Genomic DNA, 13,380 nt, shown 5'->3' with positions numbered 1-13,380 from the left:
GGAATACGGAGATTTTAAAGGGAAACTTCCAGTTTTAATTGTTAAGGATAACCTGCCCGCTCTTCTGGGGTTAGATTGGTTCCCCGTTTTGGGCCTCACTATAGAAGGGGTGCATAGGATAGTTCCCCGTGCCGTAGATAGCGTTTTGGATGAGTTCGCAGATGTGTTCGATGGGAAATTAGGTTGTTATAAGGGCACCCCCATTTCCCTTTGCCTCAATCCCCAGGTCGCGCCTATTAGGCTGAAGGCACGTAGGGTTCCTTTTGCATTGAGAGCAAAGGTAGATGCTGAATTGGATAAGCTTATAGAGCAGGGGGTAATAGAGCCCGTAGATCATGCCCTTTGGGAAACCCCTATAGTCCTCCCGGTCAAACCCGACGGATCGGTGAGGATATGTGCCGACTATAAGTCGACCATCAACTTGGCCCTGCAGGCAAATCCATATCCTGTTCCTGTAGTGCAACATCTACTTCACTCTTTGGGGCAAGGCCGCATTTTCGCCAAGCTGGATATGGCACAGGCCTATCAGCAGCTTCCCGTAGACGATGATGCGGCTACAGCCCAGACCATTGTTACCCATCGCGGGGCTTTCCGTTGCCGCCGCCTCCAATTTGGCGTTTCGGTTGCCCCAGGGATATTTCAGAGCCTCATGGAGCGGTTGCTCCATGGGATCCCAGGCGTCGTTCCTTATTTTGACGACGTCCTGGTTGCAGCCCCTAGCCACCTGGAACTCCTAAAAACACTGCGGGAGGTTCTTACACGTTTTAGGGAGGCTGGATTGAAGTTAAAGCGCAGCAAGTGCGAAATTGCTGTTCCCCAAGTAGAGTTTTTGGGATTCCTTATTGATGCACAGGGCATCCACCCCACTCCCTCGAAAGTTGCGGCCATAAAAAACGCTCCTGCACCCACCTCGAGGGCGGAATTGCAGGCGTTCCTGGGGCTTTTAAACTTTTATGCCCCTTTTATTCCCCACAAGGCGTCGTTAGCTGAACCGTTACATCGATTGCTTGACCGGTCAGCGGCCTGGAAATGGGGTAGCCGTGAAGCGCAGGCGTTCGCGGCTATAAAGGACATTTTAACCTCGTCAGCAGTCCTAATTCAATATAGCGACAGGATGCCCCTAGTTTTAACGTGTGACGCCTCTCCCTATGGCATAGGGGCGGTCCTGAGCCATGTCCTCCCGAACGGCTCAGAGGCTCCTATAGCTTTCTACTCCCGGACGCTCTCGTCAACGGAGCGAAATTATAGCCAAATTGACAAAGAAGCTCTAGCTGCAGTGTCCGGTATTAAGCGTTTTCATGACTACCTTTACGGTAGGAATTTCACCCTTGTTACGGATCACAAGCCGCTTTTAGGCCTATTGGCGGGCGATAAGCCAACCCCCCCCATTTTGTCTCCCCGCATGACACGTTGGACTGAGTTTTTAGCGGCGTATTCATACGCGCTGGTATACCGTCCGGGTAAGCAGCTAGGGCACGCAGACGCCCTGAGTCGTTGCCCTTTGCCACAGACGGACACAGCCCTCGTGCCTTCTCTCTCCATTTTGTCTATTGCTGAATCCGATCTTCCCGTTTCAGCCGCGGATGTTGCAGCTTGCACAAAGGCTGACCCCATTTTGTCCCAAGTAGCTTCATGGGTGTTGAGGGGGTGGCCCGAAAAAAAGGTAGCGGAAGAATTTCGACCGTTTAAGGCACGACAAGCCGAACTTGCCCTTCACGGGGGTTGCCTTGTTTGGGGGGATAGGGTAGTGATCCCCAAAGTTCTACGGGCACGAATCCTGCCCGCGCTCCATAAAAATCACCCAGGTATAGCGCGAATGAAAGCTTTAGCCCGTAGTTATGTGTGGTGGCCCTTGTTAGACTCGGAAATCGCAGATTATGTAGGTCGATGTAGAATATGCCAAAATTCTAGGCCGAATCCCCCCACAGCCGCCCCTCGTGAGTGGGAAATTCCTAGAGGCCCATGGTCCCGTTTACACATTGATTTTGCCGGTCCCTTTCACGGCCGAAACTTTATGATAGTGGTTGATGCTTACTCTAAGTGGGTGGAGTTGGTAATCATGACCTCCACTACGGCAGAGAGTACCGTGAGGGCTCTTCGTAAGATGTTCGCCACACACGGGCTACCAGATGTGATAGTTTCAGACAACGGGCCCCAGTTTACCTCCACTATGTTCCAAGAATTTTTGGCAGAGCAAGGGATTAGACACGCGGCCACAGCCCCGTATCATCCAGCTAGTAACGGTAGGGCGGAGCGCGCAGTTCGCTCAGCTAAAGAAGCTTTGGGCCGCATGGACCAGGGTGACTGGCAGGAGAGAGTGGCGGCCTATCTCTTGAGCCAGCACTCTACACCCTGTCCAACAACTAATAAAAGTCCTGCGGAGCTCTTGATGGGTAGGAGATTGCGAACCTCCCTAGATAGGCTCCATCCACTTTATGCAGGGGATTTACCGAGCAACTTGGGGGCCCTTCCGTCCCATACGTTTAAGTTAGGGGATCCCGTTTGGGCTCGTTCCTTTTCAGGGGATCCACGGTGGGTTCCCGCAACAATCACAGCTTTGACTGGCCCCTGTTCCTTCAGGGCCGGTCTGGCCGACGGAACGCAATGGAGGCGCCACCTGGACCAGTTAAGGCGCCGCCTCCCTGCGGAAATAGACGGCCCGGGTCCCCCAGACATTCGCCCTCAGCGTGAGCTACCCTTGATGACCTTATCCCCAACGGACTGCCTTTCCTCGGGGAACGGGGGACAAGCCGATACGAACTTTTCGGACAGACGTGCCTCATTTGGCCATTCTTTCCCTCAAAGCCTTTATCGAGACTCTGACCATATATTCCAACCAGATTGTACGGGTCCATCGTCGGATACTCCGGCTGTTGCGGAGATACCATCTCAGACAATTGGAGCGCCATCTCTCGGGGCCGCATCACAGGATCACCGTTCCGCCACAGACTTGCCTCTGTTGGCGATTCCCCCCCCGACGACAGCTGCCGGGGAGCTACGAAGGTCGGGACGAGAGCGGCACCGTCCCACCTATCTACAGGACTATGTTTGCCCTTTGTGAGGGTACTTGACTAGGGGGGGAGGGGTGTTGAATACTGGCTTGCGGGCGGAGCCGGTTCAATGTCTTCCCTGATTGGCCGAGACACTCGACGCCCCATTGGCTTATTGCTCAAACCCGGGGGTATAAATGTTTGGCGCGAACCACGCCAGGTTAATCATAGTTTACTCTGCTAGAATAAAGGTTGCTGTTTTACTACCTTCTTGTCGCGTCCTCCTCCTTCCGCTCCAAGATGCAAAACAGTCCATCCGTTCGGTGCCCTCGTAACCTCAGAAGCCTCCGAGGACAACGGGCGTCCCGGGGAGGACGGTCGGGAGACCTTCGGAAGAAGCCCCGAAGAGCCGCGGAGGCCACATCAACCCCGAGGCCACCGAGGAGGCTCCGGGTTCAACCGCAAGGGGGCGGTCGCCGCCAGGACCTCTTCTCAGCCCCCCACCCCGCCGGCTCCGAGCGGCCCCGCGCAGCTGCGCCCCCTTCGGGCGGGGACGGCAGTTGGCGGCGGCGCGCGCGGCTGAGGCCGGTTGATCGTGGCTCGGGGGCGGCTTGGCAGTCCGGGCAGCCTCCGGGGGTGTCTGCCTTCCTTCCCGCCCTTCTGCTCTCGGGGCTCCGCCGAAGTGGCCCATCCACCCGCCCGGCTTGAGACCCCCACCCGGGGAGGCTGTGGGCCGTGAAAGGCGTCCTCGGAGGGCTCCGTGCGGCGAGGAGGCGGCGCGGGCCCCCGGGGCAGCTGCAGGGCGCGGGCGGCTCCTGGCGGCTGAAGGCTGAGGTGCGCCGGCTGCGTCCCCCCCTCCCCCGCGGCTCTTGGGCTCCGTCCGCCCGGCTGGGAGGAGATGAAGGCGCCCCCCCCGCCCCCCTTGCGCCAGATCCCGTCCGAAAAGGATCCGGAGCCCTCCTCTGGCCCCTCCGCTCGAATGGGAGCAGCAGGGCGGAAGGGAGGGCCGGGGAGCGGAGACCACCCCGAGCTCAGCGGGACGGCTCCTCCATGCGCCGCGCGAGTGTCGGGAGGAGAGGCCGCTTTCCCGACCCGGCAGGGGCGGCTTTGTTCGAAGGGCTCTCCGAAGGGAATCCCCGGAGGGCACCGGTCGGCCTTAGTCATGGAGGAGGCGGCCGACGCTCCCGCCTGAAGCAGAGACTGGGCGGGAAGGAGCCCTCCGCACTTCTTTGCCCGCGAGGAGTGAAGCGTGTGTGGGAAGCAAAACTGCCGACGGTGCACAATCCCGGTTCTCAGCTCTGGAGCCGCGGCAGAAATTTTTACAGTCCTTTCCCTCCGGCAGAGGAAGCGCCTCGGACTCCAGCAGCCTCTCTGGGGCCCTTCAAACCCTGTGGTTTTCTTCAGAGTTTGGAAGAGCCAGGAGGCCACTCAGAGTCCCTGGCCGGCTGTAAACGGGAGGGCTGAGCAGGGCCAAATGCTCTGATCAGCCTGAAGGGCTCTGGGCAAGAGAGACAGCCGTAACCCTTCTCTTTGTCCCCACAAAATGCCGCCTCTCTTTAAGCACATCTCGGCCTTGGTCTTTGCCTCTCACCTGTCATGTATTCTGGATCCTCTCAGGACATGACATTAATGTAAAGGCAAATATGTATGTATGTATGTATGTATGTATACATACATACATACATACATACATACATATATATGTATACCTGAGTAAAGGGGATTGGGGTAGCCATAAAGAACTCTTGAGCATAAACTGAGTTATCTTGTATGATATAGTGATTGACAATGCGGTTTTGTGAGCCTTATAAAAACAAGAAAGACACATTCTGCTGCATGTTCTCCTGCCTCTTACTCTCACGTTCACAAGCACATGCATGCCGTGTATTCTCCCACATGCTACAATCACAATAGTTTAACAGGAGCCACACCCTGCTCAGTCAGGAAAGTTTTTGCAGTGTAAGCTCTCTGCCGCCACTCTGTCGGGACGAGGTGAGCATTCTGCTCTGCCGCTGCAGGAACTGCCTTTGGGAGAGTTGGGGGTCTGGAGAAATGAAGAGCAGTTGCCCTTCGTGATTGCAGCCTGAGAGACCCAGTTCCCAGCTCTGCTGACTCTCCTTCTCTTGGCAGGATTCTCAGCCACTGGATGGCTGCATCCAGAACATCCTCTTCCTCTGGGCATTATCCTCCCTCTGAACTCACATCATATGGTGGAGGGGCTCTGCTGCCTCAACGACCTCCTGATTCCTGCTAAGCACATCTTGCAGTGGGTCCAGCAGGAAGCCTGTGAGTATCTTGCTGCCTGCAAGCTCAAAAGGAATGCTTGAAAACTTTCTCCCAGCATCTTCTCTGGGAGGCAGGGACTCTAAGTAGCCAGGCTGGGTCTGCAGCCAAGAAACCCTTCTGTGTGCCCAAGGCATTGTGATTCTTTGCCCCACTCCTTCCTGAGCAAACAGAACAATACAGCGGAAGCTTTCAAGGGCCTGAAATGTCTGGTTTTATCATATTAAGCGTATATAACTTGTATTTACCAAAATAATGTTTGTTCAGAGGGCTCTTCAAAAAACTGCAAGTGTTAGAGAGCAGGTTTATATCATCCGCTGTCATGCAACAAATGTCAGGCCTGATTTTTAACATGCATGTTGTTCATGCAAAAAAGAAAGAGAGCTTGCATGGCAGCAGCAGCATTCTCTGGAATAGATGTGCCTGGATTCTTGACCATGTTTCTTTCAGAGAAAGTTTCTATGCTGGCACTGCAAAGAGTTACTTATCAATGCTTTTATTTATTATTTTGTTTACTTATATTTTAAATTTATTTTTGAACTTTTAAGATAGCTGCTCATCTCACAGAAGTGACAAATTTTTATTGAGAGAATGCCAAAAGATTCAGATCTCTTAAACTCAATATGCTTGTCAGCCTCTGCTTTGCTGCTGCTTTTCGACTGCCATTGAAACGGGGAGGGGGGGCATGGTATTTGGGAGGGGAATCATTATGTACTGGAGGATTGTTATTAGGAGCTGTCCTGACCATCTATCTGCGCATGTGGAAGAAGGGAGTTTCCCGCCAAGGCCAACTGTTCAGCATTCCAGCCTGATGATGCTTTTTGAAGACATCTCTTCCCTTAGTAGCAAAGTAGCAAAGCAAAGCAAAGCTGAGTCTGAGTAACAAGGCACAAAAGCAATAGATATCATGTATAATTCAATCCCTTCCCCTTGGCACCCCATTTCATAGTCCAATAATAATTCACCCAACCGTCAGGTGGGAGATGTCTTCAAAAAGCATCATCAATCAAACAAACAAACAAACAAACAAACAAACATCAGGCCGGAATGCTGGACAGTTGGCCTTGGCGGGAAACTCCCTTCTTCCACATGTGCAGATAGATGGTCAGGACAGCTCCTAATAACAATCCTCCAGTACATAATGATTCCCCTCCCAAATACCATGCCCCCAAATCCCCGTTTCAATGGCAGCCGAAAAGCAGCAGCGAAGCAGAGGCTGACATCGCTATGATGTGGTCACAAGGCCAGCAAAGTTGAGGGTCTCTCCTGGGACAGTGGGGGGCTTTTTTTCCCTGCCATAGAACTTGGCCAAGATTGCAGCTTGAATCAGGGGCTCACTTCTTTTAGCCTCCCGCTAACGTTTTCCTTTCCATACAGAGTTTTAGGGATCTGTATCCCTTGGCATTCTCTCAATAAAAAATTGTCACTTGGGTTAGCCTGGGTTAGCCTTGGGACCGGCCCCTTTCTGGCTCCCTCTGCTGTCCTTCTCAGGGACCAGAGCCACATGCAAAGGCAACCTGGAAAAAACATCATTTAAAGTATACAACTGGATTGTTTTACTTGATTAGACTATTTTTGATGCGCTCCTTCTGTACTGTGTGATGCCCAAAGTCTGTCTGAAATGGGATGGGTTACATTTTTGTTACCCATCAGCATAAAACAGGATATCTGTACAAGAATGCCCCATCTCCACATTTTGTTGAGGAAACATTTCTTAATTAAAGCATTACCTTGACTTTTGTTGGACGCAGTTATGCTTCCTAATAGTATTCACCTTAAATGCATATTTTGGGAAAGTTATTTTCAAAAGAGTGTTATCAAACTGCCATATTCTGCTTGTCCCAGGTAACAGTCCAGGTGTTGTACTCACTTGATGTTTCCAACTGGATTTCAGCATCTTAGTGTGTGTTATTCAAGTATGAAAGGGAACTTTCAGAATGAAGAATAATACTTCTATGCTCAAAATGATGACTACATGCTTCAAACTGATTTTGAAGAATTGTTTTAGCTTTGAATAAGGGTGAGCACAGTATCCCTTTTGCTACTAATTGAAGCAGGCCCATCTTTTGTCAGAGTTTTGCATGAGAGAGGAAAAAAGATGCACCTGCTTTAATGAGATAGTTCTTTATGTGACTTTTCCAACAATCACATCTTTTGTTAGCCTCACTTGGAAGCCTGAGCAAAGACAGGACAGGTTTATTCATAAAACACTGGTGTGATAGTCGCACAAAGTCTCCATCTTCTGAATAATTTTCTGCACAGCCCTTTTGAAAGTAGCAAGTTCAGGGAAACGCATGCGCTAGTTCTGCCTTAGTTCACAAGTAAGGGCAGCTTACTTCTTAGAATAAGTAATACATCATTGTGCGCCGGGCTTAATAATATCTTTAAGCAACTATGAATTTGAAATAGACTTTCCTCAATTATGGGATGCTTATAATGATGGCATGGGGGATGGGTGAGGTGGTATTAGATTCTCCCTTGTTGAGAAAGAGCCTGTAAAAGATTCCCCTGGCTTTCCTTATTCCGTTAGGTGGCTCTCCCAGCATGCAGGCTGGCCCCTTTGCGTTCATGAGAAGATGGTCATCCAGCTGCCTTCTCTTGACTGGAGGATCTTGAGAGTGGAGGACTTTTACCTGCAAGTGGTTCTGTACTAGAGAAAGTCTCCATGGATCACAATGAAATGCTTGGCCAAGGACAAACATAATGTGGAGGAGTTTGTGGCATCTGCTGCCTTGTATGCCTCTCTCTTCACTGTGGAATGGCTGAGCTCCATCAGCAAGAAATGGTTGGAACCACATTGGAAAACTGCTTGTTAGCCACAGATGGTGAGATAATCTGAGTGCCTTGGGATGAAATAGTCAAGCCAGAATTTATCAGTAAGTTCCAAACTATTGGAAAAAATAAAAAGAATGTGCATTTTGTCTCAATGACTGAGAAGTCTTCTGCTCTGGACTTTCCAGTGGAGGAGTCTTTCGGGGGGACCCCACATCTTCCACGAGGCCACCTCATTTGCCACCACCTTAATGAAGGAGCCTGCTGACCAGGCACGTGGGAGCCCAGAGCTCGGGAAGTCCTGTGGAAGTGACAGGGAAGGAGAAGAGGCGGACTTGGTAGATGCCTCACTGCCCACCTCTGGCTGCCCCAAAGGATCTTCAGCTCAGCCCACCTCTTTCCGTTGGCTGGAAGCCAAGGACAGCCAGCAGCGCAGTCAGAACAATAGCTGTCGCTGCGGAAATTGTGCTGGTTCAGCTCTTGCATCAGTGCCATCTGGGCAGCTGAGGACTTCTGACGTGCCAGCTACTCATGTTGCATGTTCTGTAAATAATGAAACAGAGTATGACAAATTGTTCCTGAAACATCCTGGCAATCCAGAGAATCGTCCAGTTTCTTTGAGTCCCACTTTTTCCTCTATTCTTAAGGAGCCACATTTTGTCAAGACCTTATTGACACATCCAGAACAGGAGCTCGATTGGAGGCCGGCCACGTGCAGAGACATGGATGGAGAGGAGGCTGAAGGTCCGGCTCTGGGGACAGGCTCTTCCACCATAGCAGGAGGCCGCTTGGAGTTCCCCAAGCCTTCTGCATCCTGTCCTGATGTTTTGGGTGTAGACAGAATAGGAGACATTGTCCTGACAGAGCGGGACGTCAGTAGCTGCGAGTGGGATTCTGGCAGCTCTCCAGAAAGGCTAGAGGGAAAGACAGCTTCTCCAACCATAATCAAACCATCACGGGTGGGAATCTTCTCACAGAGGAGAATAGCTGATAAGCAGTCCTCACAGAAACGGTTGGTGGGAGTTAAAGGTCAATTTTCTGAATGGTTGGAACAACTGCATCTTCTGGAGCACAAAGAAGGGACAATAGTGGACCCATTAGTGGAGTTGGGCAGTAGAATAAGCATGGAAGGAGATCACCAATGGCAGACTAAGCGAAGCCCTCCTAAGAATGGGTGGCAACTTAATTCTGGAGACCCTTTCGTCCCGAAAAGCTCCCTTTCCCAGAAGGCAGGGCAAGAAAATGTGGATAGTTGTCAACAGCGAGCGGGAGACAATCATCTGCTTCCCAGTTCTGAGGCTGAGCTGCGGAGCGCGAGAACACAGCTGAAGGAAAATGGCCCCAGGCTTCTAGCAGGAGTCGCTGGACAGGCAGAGGCCACCCGCCACAGCCTTGCCCAAGGCGGTGCTGCAGCAAATTCTGTGGATCAGCCCGAACTCTCAAGCACACCACGAGCTGTGCAGACAGGTGTTTCCAAGAAGGTGGGAAGAGGACAGGGCAGCCGAGCCCCTTCCCTAGACAAGGAGTCGGGCACGGGGGCCTTCCTGGAAGGTGGACACCACTCAATCCATGAAGCTCCCTGCCTGTCTCAGCCTAGTGATCCAGAGATGAACTCCTTGGCCACCCTCCTCCCCCCACTGTTTCCACCTGTGATGTCACCAGAGTGCACCAAGCCCATCCCAGAGGGGGATCATGCCACAGGTATGATGCATTTGGCCACCTTCTGCCCTTCCCTGGGGAAATGGTCTTGTGATCACGTGTGCAAGATAGGGCCTCTTTCAAGAACACGAGAATGGTAGGGAAGGGAATTCAAGTTTAGAATGTTACCGTGTTTAATTGCAGAGGCCAGCAGCCTTTCTGACTAGTGGACATATGAAGGATTTTGAAAATAGGCCCTGGGCTTTACCGTAAAGAGTTGCCTCAGAAGAGCCGGCCCATTTGTGACACTTCTTGTATTGGAAATGGAAAGTCATTTAAATTACCACAACAAACTCCCCGTAGCCCATGGATGCTGCCTATAATTTCTAGCTTGTTTTTTTTAGTTTTTGCTGGACAAATTGGGCATGTTTAAAGAATAGCAGTGTTCATCCTAGGGTGTAGTTAGCTGGTTTTTATTTTCTAAGTAAAATGCTCGTGGGTTATTGGCGTTATTGGAAAAGAAGATCAAGCTTGATGGCTATCTCTTTACTTTGCAGTATTCCAGCTTCCAATTTAATATTCCGCCCTGAAATCTTGGTCTCCTCAAACTCAGGTGGGGCATGATGCCTGGGTCGGGCCAAGGGAGTGGTTCATGCATGGGTGTTGCGCAGTGCTGGAGACTTTCGTCTTATTTCATAGGAGTGAGCTTGCAAATTGTGTATAGAATGTACATCTGGACAATTGTGCTAGACCAGAACTCCCAGATTTTCTGCTGCTAAGTGAGACATTTGTTAAGTAAGTTTTGCCCCATTTTACAACCTTTCTTGCCACAGTTGCTAGGTGAACCACTGCAGTTGATAAGTTAGTAATCTAGTTGTTAAGTGAATCTGGCTTCCCCATTGACTTTGCTTGTCAGAAAGTCACAAAAGGGGATCATTTGACCCCAGGACACTGCAACCATCATAAATATGAGTCAGTTGCCAAGAGTGTGAATTTGGTCATGGAGATGCTGCAAAAGTTGTAACTGTGAAAATAGCAATAGCAATTTTACAGCCACTCTAAGTGGTTTTACAACATCAGCCTCTTGCCTCCAACAATCTGGGTCCTCATTTGATCCACCTGGGATGGAAGGATGAGTCAGGCTTGAGCTGATGAGAATCTAAGTGCCGAATTGCTGGCAGCTGGCAGCTGGCAGCTAGCAGAAGTAGCCTGCAGTACTGCATTCTAACCACTGCGCCATAAGTTGGTTATAAGTCCCATTTTTCAATGCTGCTGTAAATTTGAAAGGTCACTAAATGAACTGTTGTAAAAACAGTTGTATCAACTGTATATCTCATCCCCCTGTAAACATCCTCCCTGCTGAGATGTCCCCGGTTGGCTGGTGCCTTGAGTCCCAGGAAGGACCTTTTAAAACAATGAAACAACAGTTCTAACCATTTTTCCCATCTGAAAAGCAGTTTTTAATCTGTATGGGAAATTATGGATTTCTGTCCCTTTTGAGGATAAAAAAAGTATTTCTTTTAATCTCCCAAAGGGACAGAAGTCCATAACTTTTTATCCTGTCTCATGCAGTTCATTGACTGCAATTAGTTACTATGTCTGATAGTGTTAAGTGTTTTCTAAAAGTTATTCATCTAATACAGTAATTCATTTGTGTGAATTGCTGATGAGTGTCAACCGGAAGTGGGGGCTGCCCAGAAGTGCCCCTCGTCCTGGACAAGGAGGCCTCTGGGCTCACAGACAGGCTCTGCTTTCTCATGGCACCTGAATCCTGGTCTTGCTTTTCTTCACCATCAGAAGGGGCTGGTGCTGCCCAGAAAATGCCCAGTGCTCTTCCCAGGGCTGGGGGGGCAGGGGGAGGATGGGCTGGCTGGCAAGAATCAGGGCTCCAACCAGCCTCCCATCGCTGTTCCCTAGCTTTGCAGGCTTTTGCAGCTAGGACAAAGGGAAGCTACCAAGCCTGCAGCTCCAGAGAGAATGCTGCCATTCGGTTCTTGGGGCTTTCTCTGGAGTGGCAGCTGAGCCCAGGAGAAGTCCTAAAGATGTGACACTAAGGCAAGATTGGGACTGCCCTTCTGTGCTGAAAGGCACCTCAGAGAAGTGATAATGTTTCTGCCTTGAGTTTGCCCAAAGACTAATATTTTTCCAAAAGATGTTGATGCATGTTGTGTATCTGCACATATAGAATAATTCGGATGTAAATCTTCTCTAACAAGGCAACAGGAGATGAGGGGGAGGCATTGTTATTATGGCACTCAAGAAAGTGGAATTAATATGCTTCTTATTCTTGATGTAAATGAGTCTCTCAAGACTGATTTTTCCTAACCTTGTGAAGAGACTAATATTTGTCATCTCCATTAGTCATCTCTAGTGCTGAGAGGAAAAAACTTAAAATTAAAGGCCAGCGCAAGGTAGATTTTTTTTTATTCTCAAAGGCACATGAAAGTTGATTTTTAGCAATCAATTGACTGATGGATTGGTTACCGTGTTTCCCCAAAAATACGACAGGGTCTTATTTCCTTTTTACCTACAAAATATGGCTTGGGTTTTATTATTGGGGGAGGGTTTATTGTTTTGGGGTTGCTGGGTGGCTGCTCTCTTGCGAGCGGGTTCCAAAAAGGGCCGGGTACAGCCTCATGGGCGAATGGCTGTGTTGCGCTGTCGCAGCAGCGCAACACAACAGCCATGAAGCGACCACGCTCTCAAGCAGCCACCTGGCAAACCCCTTTTGCAGCTGGGCACAGTGCCATTCACTGATCTAGGGGTATCACCAAGCCGCGTGAGCACCTGTTCGCTGCTGCCCGGTTTGGCGCCTTCCAAGTGCCAGTGAATGGCACTCTGCATGGCTGGAGAGGGGGGTTGCACGAGCGTCTGTTCCGCTCTCGCTCACCCACCTCCCAGCCTCACGATGCATGGCCCAGCTCTCATTACGGAAAGCCTCCTGATGGCTCTGGAGGGCTAAAACCGGCCCTATGAGCAAACCGGAAGTATATTCCAGAACTTCCGGTTTGTCCGTAGGACTGATTTTTCACACTTTGGAGGCTTCACGGAGGCCTCCGGAGGGTGAAAAACTGCCTCAAAAGAATGCCAAAGCCAGCTAACCAGCACGCTCTGGCCAGTTGACAGGGCAACGCCTCGCATGCCCTGACAAATGGCTCCTTGTGCCACCTGTGGCACACGTGCAATAGGTTCGCCATCACGGATCTACAATAAACTTCATTGGGTTTCCCCGGTTCTGATGAGTTGCAAAGAGGCAGGATACATCCGTATCTGCTTTGCCTCTGATTGCAAATGGGAATAATTAAAGTCTTAGCATTGAAAGCTCTTTCCTATTTCAGAAACATCATCGAATGGAACAGAAAATTCCAGTGAAGAAGCTGATAACAGCAGCCTGGCACTGATCACTCCTGGCGGCTCTGGGGAAAAAGACCCCACAGCCGTGACTATGCAACCAGAACTCCAACCCTTTCTATCCAGGGGGATTCTGGAAACGGACCCCCTGCCAATGAAGAGTGTGAATTGGGAGATGCTTCGGAGTGGGGCTGCATGCCTGCCAGGTAAAGCCCCCGAAGGTGGTTGCTGTCTTTATGATTTGTGAAGGAGGCAATGGTGATTTGGGAACCTGAGAAATGCTTTCACTTTGTCACTGGAGATTGGGCCCTGGCGCATAGGCCCCCCTCCCTAAAGAAACAACCCG

The 13,380-nt window shown here is 50.5% G+C and overlaps 1 protein-coding gene across 1 annotated transcript in view; it reads left to right on the top strand.

The window, feature by feature from the left end:
• Window positions 1-7,809: 7,809 nt before the first annotated feature.
• Window positions 7,810-13,380, top strand: part of PLEKHG4 (pleckstrin homology and RhoGEF domain containing G4) — a 35,637-nt gene continuing 30,066 nt past the window's right edge. Inside the window, exons 1-2 of the mRNA XM_087729262.1 lie at window positions 7,810-9,746; window positions 13,022-13,240. Coding sequence (XP_087585388.1) covers window positions 8,297-9,746; window positions 13,022-13,240 — 1,669 coding nt within the window. The 5' untranslated portion in view covers window positions 7,810-8,296. The remainder of the gene's footprint in view (window positions 9,747-13,021; window positions 13,241-13,380) is intronic.

This window comes from Thamnophis sirtalis, unplaced genomic scaffold (genome assembly GCF_051295495.1).
Source record: "Thamnophis sirtalis isolate CommonGarterSnake01/CBP01778 unplaced genomic scaffold, rThaSir2_p1.2 scaffold_14, whole genome shotgun sequence".
Lineage (NCBI taxonomy): Eukaryota > Metazoa > Chordata > Lepidosauria > Squamata > Natricidae > Thamnophis > Thamnophis sirtalis.
This window is presented reverse-complemented; position numbering and strand designations above follow the sequence as displayed.